The 18,111-nt window shown below is 41.0% G+C and overlaps 1 protein-coding gene across 3 annotated transcripts in view; it reads left to right on the top strand.

Moving 5' to 3' along the window:
• The window catches only part of CYCS (cytochrome c, somatic), a 354,370-nt gene extending 349,123 nt beyond the window's left edge, over positions 1–5,247 (top strand). The window contains exons 1-3 of one of the 3 annotated variants that reach the window (XM_066318907.1): positions 3,618–3,749; positions 4,515–4,691; positions 4,864–5,247. In XM_066318907.1, coding sequence (XP_066175004.1) covers positions 4,523–4,691; positions 4,864–5,012 — 318 coding nt within the window. In that variant the 5' untranslated portion in view covers positions 3,618–3,749; positions 4,515–4,522 and the 3' untranslated portion in view covers positions 5,013–5,247. Of the gene's footprint in view, positions 1–3,617; positions 3,750–4,514; positions 4,692–4,863 lie in introns of those variants that run through there. The other 2 variants (XM_066318914.1, XM_066318922.1) reach the window with 2 other exon arrangements.
• The last annotated feature ends 12,864 nt before the right edge of the window (positions 5,248–18,111 follow it).

The raw sequence follows: 18,111 nt of genomic DNA, 5'->3' as shown, positions 1-18,111 counted from the left end.
AAAGTTACCAAACAACAAAAATAACTTCTCTCTCTCAAAAACTAAATAAAAGACTGTTTTATAAGTAGTACTAGCCTAGAGTTCTGAGTTTTGCCTCTTTACATTATTTGTAAAAAATAAACAGTTTGTAGTGAAAAAAGGAGTTAGTTTTAGAAATTAATTTGTGTTTTTTTTTTCTTTTTCTTATTTTCTTCTCATAGTGTATGTTAATAAAATCTATTTGTTTTTGCTTCTGAATCAAGCCTGCTTTTGCCTTTTTCTCCCAAAATCCTATCTCCCAGTCAGTAAACAAGTTCAGCAAATATAAAACCACCACAACATATTTGGTGGGGTTTTTTTCCTTCCTTTGGGACAGAATTCATAGAGTTACATATAGAATTCTGAATGCAAAATAAATGTAGTTCCAGTGTGTAATGGCCTAAGCCAGTAAAAAGGAAAAGGTATTCCAGGTGTAACCACAGCAAATAACTGAAAGACTAAAATATGAGCCTTCTAGGCAAACCACACCAAGGCAAATAGTCTCATGAACGTTAATGCATGTAAAGTATAGAGCACTGAAATTGCACTCTGAGTCATTTTAGTTTACCCCAACCATTCAAAGCCACAAAGCCAGAAAAGTCCTGCCTTTGTCTTCAGTGTTGCCTCTGGAAGTCCCACACCACACTCTGCCCTACAAAGGAAGCCACATGCAGGATTTCACATATATGTTGCAGATGCCACATTTAGCGGAGAAGGCAAAAATTTCATTATTAGTCTGTCCTATCACAGAACATTTCAAAAAGTACCTCTGGGCACCTTAAACAACATCCTTTCCTGCACCTTCTACTTTATCTACAGGTCAGTTCTTACCACAGTGTTGCTCCAGATCCATCCTTAGTAATGCCCAAATAGGCTCAAACAGATACCAGAAATCCTCGCCCTTCGAGATACTCCTTTTTACTAGTGAAAACATCCCCTAACCTACTATCTTGTTATATCAGGCAGAACCTCTGCTTCTACTGATAATACAGTATGGAAACCTGCTAATATTCTGTTTGTATCATTTATACCTTCAGGAAAGGGTATTACATCAGGACTGCTGGCAGCCAGTCACACTGCAGACATCTATGTGGTCAGGTCTAAGTCTTAGAAGATAACAGATAACAGAAGATTACAGATAGATTTTAGTATACTAATCTTTCGCACTGGAAAGCTAAAAGGTTGAGTATTTTCCCTGAGAGCATTACTTCCTTTCTTCAGAAGTGTAATAAAAAGCAATCCAGTTGTCTTGAATTAAGCTGCAGTTTTCAAAACCAGCTTCCTGGAAAAAAAACCTGAAAAAACCCTTGCTACAATGTCCATTCACATGCACCAGAAGGGTTGACTGTGAAACATAACACGCAATTTTCACAATGGAGTGTACATATTTAAAAGGCAAAATGCAACAGAAATTAAGAGAGCTACAGATACCTGAAGTTTGTGTTCTGTGAAGAAAGGGAGAACCTCTGAATAGATGTCAGCAGGCAGCAGTCCACAACAAGTGCTCAAAGAGGGTTAAGAATTTATACTGATGCAATTTCTTAGAGCAGTTTCTCCCTCCTTCTTTAAAGAGAGGAAAGACCCATGGTTTTATCACAAGTCTTGTGATATTAAGTTACATCTGGCCCTTTGAATTATCTAAGACACAGAAGCCTTACGAAATGAAACTCAGCCCTTAAAATCATGACAAAAAGGCTAAAAACAAGAGTGAACAGCACTTTGAAGGTTCAAAACCAAATGGCAAATAAAAGAAACAGAGAATGTCTTTGTTTGTAAAATAATATTTTTCCAGTCAACCTCATAATTATGGGAGTCTGACATGATTTAAGATTTGAGTTGGGCAACAACAGCAGACTTCAAGATGCTGATTTAAAGTAGTTTCATTGAACATATTTCTGCACTCTTAATGAAGTATATGAATTTATCTGTATATCATTAGCAAAACAGTTTGACTGAGGCCAGTGAACTGTCAATAAAATTACAGCATAAACTGTTAAAAGTTTAAGAATGCATATTTTGTATATACCTTATGATGAAGTGTTAGTAAATGCACAAAACCTGTGCCTTGTGCTCTAGACACCGTGAGCTTTGGAAGACAATGCACTGTTCAAACTCGGGACCGATGATTTCTGAATGGTCTTGTGAATTATCTGCAAAATTCTGCCATCAGAGAACTCTTTCATGTATTTTTACAGTCCTTACTCCTTTCTGCTTCATGCTGACACATCACATGAGCCCTGCTCCATGGGCAATTACAGCGGCACACCTGTACCAGTTCCAGCACAGCATAAAAGCACACACAGGACAAAAGTGTTTTTCAAATGCCAGACAGTGGAAAATTCTAACAGCTCTAAAGTCCACAGTTAAAGCAAACAGTCCAATTCTTGTGAACACTGGACGTTATTACACTAGGCTTTTCCAACAGCTCTTCCTCCTCCCTGCCAAGGAGAGTGAGATGGCAGTCATGTCTGGAATTCACCATTTAAATTCTGCTTGGAAGGCCACAATGTATGAATATTGACATGTCCTCTTGGAGCACTACCACACTGCTGGGCTGGCATTTGGGACACTTCCATCCTTTCATGTGGCAGTCCCTTCCATAACCTGCTCACCTTTGTCAGAGCAGTGTGGCTTCGGCATCCCACAGACGGAGGATCCGTCTGGATCCCGCTCCCCTCCAGCCCTCTGTGGGGCCATGCTGCCAGCCCTGGCCGCGTTCTCCAGTGGGATTTCATCTCACTTTGGCTACTGAAACACTTCCACATCGTCACTCCCTTGGCTCCCTTGGAGAAGCTTTGAAAACTCACGGACAAGCTGGTGAAGGGTCTGGAGCACATGCTCTGTAAGGAGGAAAAGCTAAAGGAGCCGGGGTTGTTTAGACTGGAGAAAAGGAGACTCAGGAGACACCTTATCACTCTACAAACGCCTGAAAGGAGGCTGTATCCTAATGAGGGTCGGCCTCTTCTCCCGGGCAACCTGGACAGGAGGAGAGGACACAGCCTTAAGCTGCACCAGGAGTGGTTCAGGTTGGACATCGGGAAGAACTTCTTCACAGAAAGGGTGATTAGACATTAGAATGGGCTGCGGAGGGAGATGGTGGAGCCGCTGTCCTTAGAAGTGTTTAAGACTGGACATAACACTGAGTGCCACAGATTAGACTGCGCGACCGGAGGCATTTCCCGCCCTCACCGCCGCCGTCATTCCGTGATTGCGCCCTTTGCTCCCGCCCTCACGGCCCGACCGCCACACGTCATCCCCGCCCCGGCGCGCGCGGCGGGCGTGGCTCCCCTGCGTCACAGCCCTGCCCACCGCCTGGGCCACGCGCTGAACGCGCCGCGCGACCCTTGCTTCCAATTGCGCTGTGCGCATGCGTCCGCAACCCCGGCGCCCCGCTACTGCGCGCCCCCTCCGCAGCGGAGTGACGTATGACGTCACTCCGGCGGGCTAGAGGGCAGAGGGGAAGGAAGGAAGGAAGTCCGGGGGCCCGCCGGTCGCAACCTACCTCACTGTCCTCCGACGGCGTGACGTCTACAGATTACAACCAATCAGAGCTCCAAAAGCCGGGACTTGATTGGTTGTCACAGCCGAGAGGCGGGCCGCGGGCGCCGGCAGGGGTTGGTTGCGGTGGTGCCGGGTTACATAGGGCGGAGTACAGCGTGTCCTTGGGCGCAGACGGAGCGGTCGGTGTCGGAGCGCGGTCGGTGTATCTGAGGGCGGAGCGGGGCAGGCAGGTGCGGCTGGGCGGCTGGCTCCTGCGGGGTGGTGACGGCTGGCAGGGGGATGGGGCGCGCGGGCGTTGCTGTCAGCCGTCCTGGGCGCCATTCCCGCCTGCCGGGGCCGAGGCCTGAGGCGGAGGCCGGAGTGCAGCGGAAGGTCACTGTGGGGCCGGGCGGCCGCACCGGGGCCGGGGGCCTGAGGAGAAGCTCAAGGCTGGTCTGGGTGCGGGCAGAGCCGACCCGGTGCGGGCGCCCTTGGGCGCCGCCGCCTCTAAACGCGTGGCTGCCGGCGGGACCCCTGGGGTCATCCCGGGTCATGGCGGCAGCGGGGTGCCCTCTGCTCTGCGGCCCTGCCCGGGTGCGTATCTTGCCCGCTTTTTCAGCTGTAGAGGAAAAGCCTGCCGAGAGTTCTGTGCTTTTACACGAGGTCATTCACGGCTAGGAAACTCCTGTTACAGCTGTGCGAGTCACGTTAAATTTGTTCTTCAGCAATTGTCGCCGTACTCTCTAAATGTTGTGAGGCAATTAGTTTGTCCGCGGGTAGGTTTTTCCTGCCCTTCAAGCGTGTTTATCACCTTGATACTTTTTAGGTAGTCTCATGATTCAGTACTAATCTTCAAGCACAGGAGCTGTAGTTTGTGGAGAGACAGTGCTGGAGAATTGCCGAGTTCACGTGCTGCATATGTTGGTTTTGCAAACCAGTGGGACGCTTTTAAAGTTTCATCTCAGTTGGTGACCTTGACGTTGCGGTACTGACCTCTGTGTGTCTTCTTGGTCTAGTACTGACAATGGGAGACGTTGAGAAAGGCAAGAAGATCTTTGTCCAGAAATGCTCCCAGTGCCACACGGTTGAAAAGGGAGGCAAGCATAAGACTGGACCCAATTTGAATGGCCTATTCGGACGCAAGACTGGTCAAGCCGAGGGTTTCTCTTACACGGATGCTAATAAGAACAAAGGTAAACTTTAGGCTGATCTTAGGGGACAGAAATACTGAGTTCTTGGTGATAGTTTTCAAAATCTGCCAAAAATTGAGCAGAGGACTATAATATAAACGTTTACCATTTCGAATTTATTAACTGGTTGTTTTTTTGTTGTTGTTTGTTTGTTTGTTTTTAAATCTTATTTTAGGTATCACCTGGGGTGAGGATACTCTGATGGAGTATTTGGAAAATCCAAAGAAGTATATTCCTGGAACAAAGATGATTTTTGCGGGTATTAAGAAGAAGGGAGAGAGAGCAGACCTAATAGCATACCTCAAAGTTGCCACTGCAAAGTAAAAGTTATCTGCTGCCTTATTTATTTCACAAAGGAGATGGCAATGGAAATGTCTGTGATGAGATTGGTTTTTAAACTTTCTATTTTTACATGTACTGTGTCTAACCTTAAAATCTGTCTCACCCATCTCACGGTGGGTCACTGGAGTACACGCTTGTTTGGCAGCCGTTAACTTAACAAAGACTATGTAATTGGGTTCAGCCATCCTTGATCATAAAAATTAAAAATAAATAAACATTTCCTGCCTCTTCATTGTTTAGAAAAATATGTAAATAATCAAATGAGTAATTGTCAGCAGCATAATAGCTTTGACAGCTCAGCTCTTAACCATCGAAAAGCAGGGTGGTTCTTTGGCATCTTCCACCATACGTCTTCTGTTACATTAACAACAAAGGCTATAAAAAAACCCCAGTCCCAATATAATATTTTTCTAAATTTAATCAGTGCTAGGTGTTGCAATATGTATTAATCTGTCTAAAGCTTGTGATAAAAATGCATTTCATCTGATTTGAATACTGTTTGTGAACTGGCAGTTGTGCCCAGCCACTTGTCTTTTATCTAGGAGAAGCATGTTACCTTAATTCATCCAGAGTTTGACAGCTGCATCCATCTACAGAATATAACTCCCCTTCAGAAACATCTCCAGTGTTGACCTGTTATTGATGCCCTTTCCTCAGTAAATCTTCTGAGACCAGCCATTCTTAGTGTAAGAGAAAAACACCCTGTTCTGGAAATACAAGTGCTAATGGCCAAGCTGGGAGTTATTTAATCATCTTAATTCAGTAGAAACATTCACGTAGAATCCATTGTTACAGGCAGTTTCAGATGGAGTGCAGGAATGAATGTGCTGGTAGACTAAAAGACAAAACCAAGCAGTCTTCCTCTGTGCCTGGCTGTAGCCACAATCATTACTTCTGAAGGTTCTGTTTCGCACATTGTAAAGCAGTGGTTTTAATGTTTTAACTGCATTTTTTCATACTTAGTTGTTCAGAAGAATGTATTTACTGTATACCAACAGTAAGGCGTAATTTGGAGCAATCAATATTGTAAATTAAAAAAAATTAAAAGTCTTGCTTGCTGTATGTGTATGAAATTAAGTGAAAAACAGTGAGAATGCAGAGCAAAGTTGAGTGCCCAGATTTACATCATTAGGAAACAAGATTCAAAACGCTCCATGTGGAAAGATTCTAAATTCTAATTGAGGTGGTGTGGGAAGTATAAATGTGGCAGTTAGTATTTTGGGCGGGAGCCAGTAAAGCTCTTTCAGGGATGTGCTGCTGAACAGCATTTTCTGCTGTGCTTCCAGAGTGAGATGGGGAGAAACTCAACTCAGAAGCTGTAGCTGTGCTTGTAGGATGGGCTGCATTTGATTTGTATGAAGTAGTGTACTTATTGCAACAGGCTTTACTCAGAGTAAATAAGTGAAAAAAGCTAAGATTACTAACAGTAACTACCATGTGTATTGTGCTTATTTTTTCTTTCCAGACTAACCTGCAAAAGGTCTTAAAATTATGGATACAGTAGTAACCAATAGCAGTTTTTTTACTAAAATCTTGTTAAGAGAAAACTGGAACAGTAATAAACTACTACAACTTGAAGCTTTCATAAGTGATGAAAATAGCACTTGTTTGGCTATGCAGAACTGTGTTTTTTTCCATGCCAAAATCCTGATAGGACAGCTGTAGATACAGAATGTATCTACGTGTCTACAGCTGTACCCAGCTGTGCAGTCTTCTTAAAAGATGGTGGTGAAGCGAGAGAGTTGTGCATGGAGAGAGTTGTGACATTTTGTTCTGTTTCATCTTTATGGAAGTAGACTCTGCTCTACAAGCTGCTCTTTACAACTTGTTTCTTTGCTAGATCAATTAGGGAGGAGAATTTTTCAGTAAGGTGTGGTTGTTTTTTGCAGATTGTGGTTTACAACAGTAAATTACCCATCATCAGAAAAACTTCAGGAGGAAGTGGGGTTATCCTTTGCCGAAGTAAGCAGGGGACACAATTTAGCTTAGCTCTACTATCTGCCTGTACAAAGACAAACGTTACTTCTATATAACACTGAAGACTGATAAAGTTTAATTCTAGACTCAGAATGCATTCTTGGTAACATGTTAGGGAAAAGACCATTCAGAATTTTAAAACTTTCCTCTTTCTGTGTATACAGACTGAGAACAGCAGTGGCTTAAAAGTTTTATAGTAGGTAACCAGCCAGCCATTTGCCACTGGAGAAACACAATACTGTGGTGTTTTTACTGATGGATAAGCTAAGAATATTAAAAGTGAAGGAGCATAGATTATCACTTGAGGTAAGTGTTCATGCAAGGGCTTGGGTGGGTTCTTTGCCGGGTGGGAGGGAGGCATCATGATCAGTTACATAGTCAAGCTTTAATTCTTTGTTTCCTAGTTTATGTTATGGACTAGAGGGGTGGGGTTTGCCTTTGTTTTATGAAGCACCAAGTTTAGTGGGTTTCATTCTGACAGTGATAGCAGTCTAGACCCATGGTGTTTCACTAGTTACTTTACAGTTCCCTATTAGGGGATCAAAGCACCACTGCCAACATTGTGCCATCCTGGAAAAATTGCCCTTGGCTCCTGGTTCACAGCTTTGATTGGGCATGCCCTTGAAACTGATCTTGTGATATTTTCTCATGTAATTATGCAAATGAATGAAGATAGTTAATGACTGGAAAGAAAGTGCAATCCAAAACACCTTTTCATAGTATGGCTTCCAAATAAGTAGGATGCTTACAAATACGAAACTTACTAGTTGTACAGCCAGTTGAGATTTAGTGATACAGAAGCACTCTTGTTTATTTATTTGAATTGTCTTAACAATTCAAGTGTAACTACTCTATAACTAGCTTGGGAAAGTTCTATTTGTTGCTGCGTGAACAAATGTAAATTACTGTTGAAGATCTTAATTTTGATAGATTTAGTCTTGTATGGGATTATGTAATACTTTCCCTTTTTTGGTATAAAATACATCATCAATTTCTAAAATAAATGTACACTCTCCTCTGTTTCACAGGGGAGAGCAACACCAGCTAATAAGTAATAATTAGATATTCTAGTCTCTCGCGTGTATCAAAGCCCATTGAAATGCACACATTTACCTCATATCATTTGCCTTCATCCAAAATAGATCCTAAAATCTCATCCAGGGCTAAAGGCAACAGAATGTTTTACTACATACAGGATGAGTTGAACCATTTCAAACTGATGTGGTGAAAACCAGTTTATTCTGGGAGGTGATCAGCCCAGAGCTAGCAGTAGGACATACTAACCCTGGGAAAGAGTATGAAATCCTGTCCCTTCCCAGTGCTGCAATTGCTGAGTCATGACTCCAGGTAGTTGTAACTGCTCAGATTTAAAGCTTGCATGTGAGTACTTGCTTGCTTTTTTCCACAATTGTCTTTGTGATCTGAAATACAGAAAATACAGTGGTCACCTTTTGAATGATTGCTTTCTGCTTAGAGGTCAGTGTCACAGGAGGTAAAAGAAGTGGGTGATGTTTGCTTCTGTAACACCATTCAGATTTGTATCCTCAGTTTTCAGAAGGCTGCAATAACCAATAAACGGAGCCTGTGTGCTGGGAAGAAGATGCTCTATCCTCTGTTGAAGCTGTCATTACGCAAAAGGAAAGCCAAAAAGAAAATTAGCAAAAGAGGAACTAGATATAGCACAATGTTCAAAACACATACCTGGGAGCAGGGGAGGTGTGTTCTCTCCAGGTTATTTATGCATTTAATTTTAAACGGCCTTGGATAAAAATAAACCTGTCAGTGGAGATCAGAAGTCATTACTCTGCTGGTTTTACATCTCATTAAAACTGTTCAGTGCAGCTTGCTTATGCAATGTGAGCCGCTGCTTTTTTCCTTTTAGAATCACCCACTCTCCAGATCCATCTTCCCTTTCTTCTATGTGTTAAAGCATATTTTGTGTGTAGGTCTGTGCTGTCCCTGTCTTACCCCACTACCAGTCTTCTGGTCATAAGCACTCAAATGAAAAGCTGTTAGCAAAAATACCAAGCTGTATTCACACCCTTACAGTAATTCACAGAAATTGACTTCTGATGGCCCCATTCAGTTGTGAGTGTCTGGTGACAATTTCTTTATAAGATGTCTCATGGTTCTTAGGATATGAGACATTGCCTTTTACTGGTGTTTTTTAATTCTAAATTTTTAAGAGCTAACGAAAGCAGGTCATTTTATGTGGCTTTTACCTGCACTATGCCTCAGGGGTTTTTTTTTTAGTATAGGATACAGCATGATTATATGAGCATTCCCTGATCTATAGTCCTTCCACGGTATTTAAAAATACTATGGTTGTCATCTATATGTCACCAGTACCCTCAATAATTTGGTGCTCTTACCCAGATTTCGTTGCAGGAATGTTCCTACATAGACTAAACAGCCTTTTCCTGGAAGTATGTGTCATATTGCTACTTCCACTGTTGATTTTTTGTTTGGAGAACAGAGAGGAAAGGAAATCAGACTTCTCCATACCTTGCCATGTTTCCTATAAGACTCTAATTTTATTTCCAATTTTCAGTCAGTTTATTTGCTATTGCTCACAGAATCACTGAATCATTTCAGTTGAAAAAGGCCTCCAAGATCATTGAGTCCAACCTGTGACCGACCACCACCTTGTCAGCTGGACCATGGCACTAAGTGCAAACCATGTCCAGTTGTTCTTGAACACCCCCAGGAATGGTGCCTACCTCCTCTCTGGGCAGTCTGTTCCAGTGCTTTAACAACCCTTTCCTTGAAGAAATTCTTCCTGATGTCCAACCTGAACCTCCCCTGGAACAGCTTAAGGCTGTGTCCTCTCCTCCTGTCACTGGTTGCCTGGACAAAGAGGCTGACCCTCACTTGGCTACAACCTCCTTTCAGGCATTTGTAGAGTGATAAGGTCTCCCCTTAGCCTACTTTTCTCCAGTCTGAACACTCCCAACCCCAGCTCCCTCAGATTTCGTCGCAGGACTTGTTCTCCCGACCCTTCACCACCTTTGTTGCACTTTGCTGGACTCGCTCCAGCACCTCAATGTTTTTCCTGTAGTGAGGGGCCCAGAACTGGACACAGAACTTGTGGTGCAGCTTCACCGGTGCTAAGTAGAGGGACAATCATTTCTCTGAATATTAGATACTAGATCTGTATTCCTTCCAGTGGTATTTTTACAGGAAAGGTACCACGTTTTCACTTCCACGAATTTCTGCCGTAGTGAATAATTTTAATTCTAGTTCTGTTGTACAAATTGTCATTGGTTAGCTTGCCCATCTGATTTTTCTCTTCTTCATTTCACGTTACTGTTATATTTTATACTTTTCGTGTCTGAACTGCATGCAGCTTCTTGTACTTTACTTTCAACTGTAGTCTTTATTTAGACATCCCATAACTCCAGAGTACACTCTCAAAATGTACATCTCTAATACTGACTCTAAAGGTAAAGACTTTAATTCAAAAATCCTTCTACATTGTTTCTTTTTTTTTTTTCTTTAAATTCAGTTTCAGCTGGATACCTAAGAAAGTCTTGTGATCCTCAGAAACATGCTTCCAAGAAACAATGTTAGAAGTGCTGAGAAATGTTTTTAATTGGCAGCACTTGATCGGTTTCTTACTTGCGCTCAACGAACAGGAGAGGGAGCCAATGTACAAAGAAGCTGCAGAAGAATTGTAACACACTCTTGAAGGTAGTTTTGAAAAAAAACTCAGTTTGAAAGACGAATTTCATTTGTACTCAAAGCAGTTTTAATGCAAGAGCTCAGCAAAAAACGCTGGAGGTGATTATCCACCCGAATACAATGATATGTCTGCAATAAATCTGTGGTATTCTGAAGTCTTAAACCAATTCACGTTTTATATTTCATCAGGCGTATTCAAGTTTGAAATAGTCTGTATTAAATTTCAGCCTATTCAAATGGTAAAAGATTCAGCTAGAAAGCAAAATGTTTCTTTCTGACTTGTCAAAAGAATCTTAAATCAAAGGTTGCAATCTAATGTGTATTCTGGAGTTGTTCCTAATGTGGAGCTCACTTTGATGTCGTCAGTTGAAGTATTAAGCTTGAAATGGATATACAGGTAATATAGTTTTTCCTCTAGCAGTTAGGCAGAAACATTGTGACTTTTGTTAGCAAAAATTCACTTTTAAATCTGTTTTTAATACTGCTTTATGGATGGTGCTTGGTGATAGTCTCAAATTACCCTGAAAACCATGATGTTTTACAATACATGTGTATCTAAATGCTAGCATTGATACTATATAAAATCCTACAAAAACTAAGATTTGTAACATTTAGTTAGAATTTTATTTAGCAGGGATATTTCTTATGAGGATATCAACATTAATTTAACTATCAGTATGGATTTTCTGGCACATGCCTGATCATAAAGCCTTTGCAACTCTTCAAAACACTATGCTGCCTTTTGTCCTGTCAGCTCATGGTCAATGGGAATGTTACAAGTTAAGCTTGTTTTGCAGTGCCTAACTCTACCAGGAGCAGTCTGATCAGACATTAAAAATTTAGCTCATATATGTGTTTGCTCTCACTCTGAATTCTCAGTAAGATGACATCTCTCTCTGTACCAGCATCCAGTGACACATCAGAAAAAAACTCCCCAAAGAGAGATGGAATCAAAGGCAGACCTTTGCAGATGAAAGATACTTCCACATCAGAAAATCTGTCAAAAAATATAGGGTAGTCTTCTACAAATGAACTGGATCGTAGGATAGAAATCAAGATGACACAAATGAAGCAAAGAAAGGGGAAGCAAAGTGGAAATTAAACAAGGTTAGTACAGGGTGACATACTATATATTCAACAAGGACAAAGAATGCACCTGTGATTTCACCTATTGCAGAATGAAGGGGAAAGCAGAAAAAAGAATGAAGTGGAAACCCAGAAGCAACAAAACCCAAACTTCTGTATCTTCAGTTGAAGGTTTCCAGGGAGTGGGTGTGTGTGTTCAGTGACTATCTCTTTGGTTGGATGCATTTAATTTTGCTTCAGCTAATTGAAGTCATCCAATTGAGGCTACCTGGCTCCAGCAGTCTGCACTTCACTTGCACTGGTTTTACTGATATATGTCCCACGTTAGCAAATCAGCCAGCTGAGAAATGGTGTGATGTTTACTCAGTGCACCTATCAAATGATGTTTTGCAGGGCTGCAAGCTCTGATTCTTCAGAAACACCAAAGCCTAATGTCCCCGCTTACACAACATGCTTGGGTTACACTGCAGTTGATGGTAAATTTAAATTTTACTCCAGCTCCAGATCTGACCTGAAAAATGCAGGTCAGTAATCTTTGGTAGATGCAGTGAATGTACTGTAGATAAAAAGGTAAGAAGAAGGGCTCGAGCACAGGAGAGAGTAGTCATACAGTAGAGTCAGCATGAAAAAGAGCCTTTGTTCCTTAGCCAGAATATATAAAAGTATTGATGGGCAGCTTGGCTCAAATTACATTTACATTGCTGATACATTTTATTTTAAATGTAAGGATGCTAGTTCTCTGATCTGCTCTGTGCCAATCCAGAATGCAGTTGAAAGTCAAGTCATCATGAAAATCTCCAGAAGTGAAGATAAAAAGCCCAGTGAATCCACATATACTGCAGTGCCATCTGTCTGGCTCTTTGCCTGTCTGGCTCTTTAACACCAGCTTTCAGTTTCTAGGTAGTACAGGCTGATGCTCTGATCATCAGGTTAGCTAAATTTCTGTTTTTCTCTCAGAAAATGCTTTCCAATCACCTTTTTTTAGCATCTCAAGATTTCAAGAAAACTATTTCTTTTGCTAAAGCAGTTAGTTTTATTTTTCTCATACAATCAAATCAATGCTGTGTATATAAGTGGTGCTATTGCCAAGAAAGCAGGAGAGGGAAAGGTCACCATGAAGGCTTCTCCTGCTGCCTGAGTGAGCTGGGACAATCCCCTCCCAGGGCTTCACACTATGTATGACCCAAAGACAGCACAGTCCCAAGCTGTGCACTCACAAGAGTTTGGTGTCTGGCAGCTGGAGTGTTTTTGCCATAGCTCTAGAAAGCCTTTCTGGGTTCTGTGCCCACTGCTGCTGTGGCTAAAAAATGGGGGGATGGAGGGAGAGATAGAAACTGTTGTCAGTTTCTGCACTGTGGTGTAGGGGTTCAGTCTGAGAGAGTTTGCAGTTTGGGATGGTGTACCAAGAGATGTTTTTCAATACAGATTTACCTTAAATCTTGACCTTCCCACTGCCCATTACCAATGATGTCTGCTACCTCTCACATCCTCTTGGTGCAGTTTCTTTTCCTGCATGGCTGCAGCAGAAACTTCCAGTAACCAGATCACAGACACTGGTTTGACTCCTTCAAAAACGGGGACAGTCTCCACTGACCTTCCAGGTATGGGGAATTTTCTTTCTACTGTGTTAAAATTTTCAAACATCCTTTATTTCTCATGTCAGAGTTACATATTTTGGTTCTTACTTTAAAGAACAGCACAGGATCTTAGGATCACTAAGAACTGAAATCTTTATATTTCTCCAAGCCTTTGGAGCAATCCAGTCACTCATCTTCTAAACTGAAAAAGGTGGGATCCTCATTTTTTCTAAGGTCTTCTAAGATTCCGGGGAGTGGTTTTGAGTTTTTTTTCCTGGGTGGCTTGTTTATTTGTTTGTTGCTTGTTTGTTCATTTGTTTTGCAACAACTACTAATAGGTTTTAATTTAGAGAGTCTTTGAAAGGCCCACCCAGTCCCTTCCTCATGGGAGAAGAATATAATACCATAAACATGAGGGCTTTCCTTTTATTTTCCTCTTTGTCTACTTGAATTTGACCCTGAGGGACTTCAAATACAGGGCAATTATTGGGTAAGTATTTCTTACTACTTCATCTGCAATTATTCACTTTATTGATGCACATCATGTGCTCAATTTCTCTTTATTTATGCACCTAATGCAATATAAGAGCTTGTAACTTCACTGAAAGTAGTAGTAAATATCAGGTGTACATTTTATGATAGCACTCGACATTATAAGGTTTTAGAGGTAGATTTCTTAACTTTCAGTAGCACAGGTGCTTAAGTCTAAACAAAATCTTTATAGTAGCACAATGAGAATCTTTCACTTGGAATTTCATATAAGAACAAGAAAATATTAGTGAAACTCTGAAATGCTGGATTGTCTGGTGACCCATCCTGTTTTCTTTTGCTGTCTACAGCTATTACAGCTACACTTTTCCAGAGGATCAAATATATGGTTGTAGTGATTGCTAAAACATTCAGCCAGCAAATGCTTGGTTTAAGCTATTTTTAAGAGACTTTCTGCATAGACACAGTAACTTGTACATATTTCTTTTATTTTTATTTAATTGAGGGCATTGTCTCTTTCAAACATGGAGGGTGGAAGAGGAAAGAGAGGCTCATGAGCTCTGACTGCTGTACAGAGCTCTTTCCTATAGCTGTGGATGTAATCCTTATGGGTGGGACCTTCTTTGTGTCTTGTGACTAGTTCATGGACAGTTTCTTTCCAGTCCAGAGGAGGAGACCTTCTCCCTCTTCATGAAGCCACCTTTCAAATCAAAGCCTGTTATTTTGTTATCTAAGCCAAACTTTTCCAGTATATGTAGGCAAAGCCAGTCTAGTTTGTAGAGTCTTTTGACTTTCTCTGTGTCTTTGCAAGTTTGAAGTGGTGCAGGGGTTTTGTTTTATAAATAGAAGAGTTTTCACTACTCTCAGGAATGGTATCCACTTAAAATTGTAAAATTATATGCTTTGAAGTTTCTAGCTGTGGGAAAATATACATTTGTCTGAATTTCACAAGTACGTGGAATTTTTCTGTTTTGCAAGCTTTGTAGGAATTACATAGTGCTATCAGCATTTTCTAAGTATTTAATAGACTTTGGTGAGTTCAGAAATGCTGGGGCTTTTTTCTTATGCTTTAATACATATATGAGACTGTGAACCTGACAATACATAACTAGTCCCAGAAAGTGCAAGTGCCAGGAGGTCTACACAGCATGGATAGGGCATGCCAGAGGTGTGAACTTGAATGTTTATTTCTTGTCAGTCTCAGGGAACCCAAGATCTTAAAACACTGCAGGTGTTGACTTTAAATCAGTATGGACTTGTGTCCCACATCTGTCTAGTTTGGCTCCTACACCCAAATGTCATTGGATAGGATTTACTCTCCATATTTGCCTTGTTTTTATTTCCCTGTCACCATAACCAATAAGAAAACCTCATCTGAGGGAATTTCACATGTATACTTATTAAGGCATTTCAATAGGGGCTTATAAGGCTGGTGTGTGTGTGCATATATATATATTATAGGTTTGGAGTTTTGTCTTTCAGTGTTGTTTGCTTCTGCAATTCTGTGTCCTTTCCTGAATTGTTTCTCAGTAGCTTCAGTTTCTCTGCACTTCTGGCTCAAAAACGCCAATATTTATATTCCTTGCTTGAATTCCATGTTATGGAAGACAGAGGAGGCAGCCCAATAATTACACAGAAGTGAATGTTTTGCTACTCTTGCATTGAATCTCATATAGCAAGAAAAGCTAATTTAACGACTGAAGCAAAAAGTTTGGTTAAAAAGACTTCCTATATGTGGAATCCTGGATTTATGTCCTTTATATCCCTAGAGGGATCAACTCTTCATCCTGCATTTATCCAGCCTTAAATAGTCTATTCAGCATGAGCTTGTCCACCATGAATGGATGCTGAATTTTCCACCACCCCCAGCCCAGCTTCTTCTGAAAAATTTGTGGTTTCTCCATTCTCTTTGAATGAAGTATTTTCTTTGTTTTGCTCTGCTGTTTGCTCATTAATTATTATCTCAAATATATGTGTGTGTGTGTTCTGTAGTCTTTTGTTGCTTCACAGTTAATGTAGAGATAATAAGAAATTTAAAGTCTGAATCATGTAAATTATTTCAATAATGATTACATCAGTGCATCAGATTCGATGCACTGAGGGATTTTTTTTTATATTATTTTTTTTTCTTAAGTAATCATCTTAGTAATTCAGAACTCATAAATAGGATGTGGGATAAAGGTGTGTAGCCCAGGACAATGTTTTCAGCACTCCTGTTTTTGCAGCTACTTTCCTTCTATTCAGATGCATTTTCTTGATTTGTGTCTGAAGCTCAGGAGGAAAATAATCAGCTTTTGTGGGATTTAGGCATTAGAGTAATTTTCTGTTTCTAAGCACTCAAGTAATAAAGGCTCTGTGAATTATCTCCAGCATACAGTATTACTATCTTTCCAAAATTGTCATTGCAGTTGAGTTTAATGGCTACTGTACAACTTAGAAGTAGCTATAAAAATCCAAGAGGATGGCACCACAGCTACAGACTGAAATCCAGAAAGCTGTAGTTCTCACTCCAAGAAAAAAATCAAATGCATTAGCAGAACATGACTTCATTAGCAGCATTAAAATTGTCATTTATGGGAAGGCAAGCTCTACTTTGGCAAATATTTCAGTGAATGACAACAGCTTCTTGAATATTTCAACTAAGATGCATTGACGGCTGGTTTAGGGCAGCAGGTCTAAAAGCATTTAAAATCACAGCAATGTTCTTTAGTACAAAGCATTGTTACTGCACTGATTTTATTCATTCTAAAAAGACATTTTCTACAGTGTTTAGTGTATACTACTGTTCATATGTAAGCAAACTCACAAACATATCTCCTAGCTAGTTATGTTGCCCAGTATCTTTCTAAAAGGTAGTTTTTTGGAAAGGGGGGGCAGGTATTTTGGTTTGGGTTTTTTTGTTGTTGTTGGTTGGTTGGGGTTTGAGTGAGGGGATTTGGGGCTTTTGTGTCACCATAGAGAAAGAAACATATTCTACATTTTGCTACTTTGTGACTTAAAATTTTGCTTACAGTTGACTCAATTTTGGGACTGGGGAGGGTTTTTTTTTTCCTTCTGCTTCTCCTCCATCTTCACCTCTGTACATGAAACCTACATAATGCTCATCAGTCCTTGCTTCAGCCCTGGCAGGATTTGTTGGTTATCTCTTGTTTCTATGTTGCCCACAGTGAGTCCTCTCTTAGGCTGCTGCCACTGCCACTGCCACGCTGAAGTTTAGCTTTTGTGACATTATCCTTCTGGGAACAGTTGGATAGATTTCTTGGATTGCTGCAAGCCACTTATCTGAATAAGAATATATCACTCTTCAGTTCAAAGACTGGTATTGTTTCCTGAGCCAGCAAACCAATATTGAAAATATTTCTTAGCTGTTTTGACAGTTATTTTTTTCTCTTCAATATCATGATTGTTAAAAGAATAGCTGCTATAATTTTGATTTAGGACAGCATCATTCAATGTTTCAGAAAATCAAGATCAATTTTAATTAGGCTTTCTAAACTATCTTTTACTTACAGGAAAAGAAAATCAAAGTCGGTAGAAATGCTACTCTGAGGATTTCTTGTTTACACATGTAAGGCTTGATTCTGTTCTGTTTTATAGTAACACAAATGAGGCATAAATGTTAGGCACAATGTAAATGTAGGTGTAAAAGCAGGGGAAAGGGAAAGAATTTGGGCTTAAGATGGGCAAAACAGAGAATATTTAGATGCAGGTAGAGTGCATGATCTTCAAAGCAGAGAAGGCAAAGACAGAAAGTCCATGAATGTGTACAGGAATCTGAACTCAAATCCTGCAGAGAAGTACAAGAGGTAGCTGGTTTGATGCCCCCTCCCAGTCTTGCAGCAAATATTTGTTTCCAGATAGACCTCTTCGTCTGACGTACAGGTAAGACATCTGACAGACAGAAGGGGAACATAACCACATCATGCAAGCCTTCCCTGCACCTCCGGGGACTGGGATAGGAGAGGAAACGCAGACAGAGTGTTCCCATGTGCTATTTGGTTCTGCCTGGCTGCAGAGACCAAATGCACCTTGCCATACCTAAGAGTACCCAGGGGAGTTTCTGGAAAACAAGAGAGCCTCTCAGCAGCTGCAATGGCTGAGGGGCTGCAGAGCCATCAGGACCTGCCTTTGCTGTGCCCAGGCCTGGGAGCAACTGGAATAAAGGAAACTTCTCTCTCAGGCAGTTAGAGAAGACATGCAAGCCTCATTTGCTGTTACTGCATCTCAACAGAGCCATGAGCATTTTCTGCAATGGAGCTGGACACCCTTGC

Source organism: Sylvia atricapilla, chromosome 1 (genome assembly GCF_009819655.1).
Source record: "Sylvia atricapilla isolate bSylAtr1 chromosome 1, bSylAtr1.pri, whole genome shotgun sequence".
NCBI classification, from domain to species: Eukaryota; Metazoa; Chordata; class Aves; order Passeriformes; family Sylviidae; genus Sylvia; species Sylvia atricapilla.
This window is presented reverse-complemented; position numbering and strand designations above follow the sequence as displayed.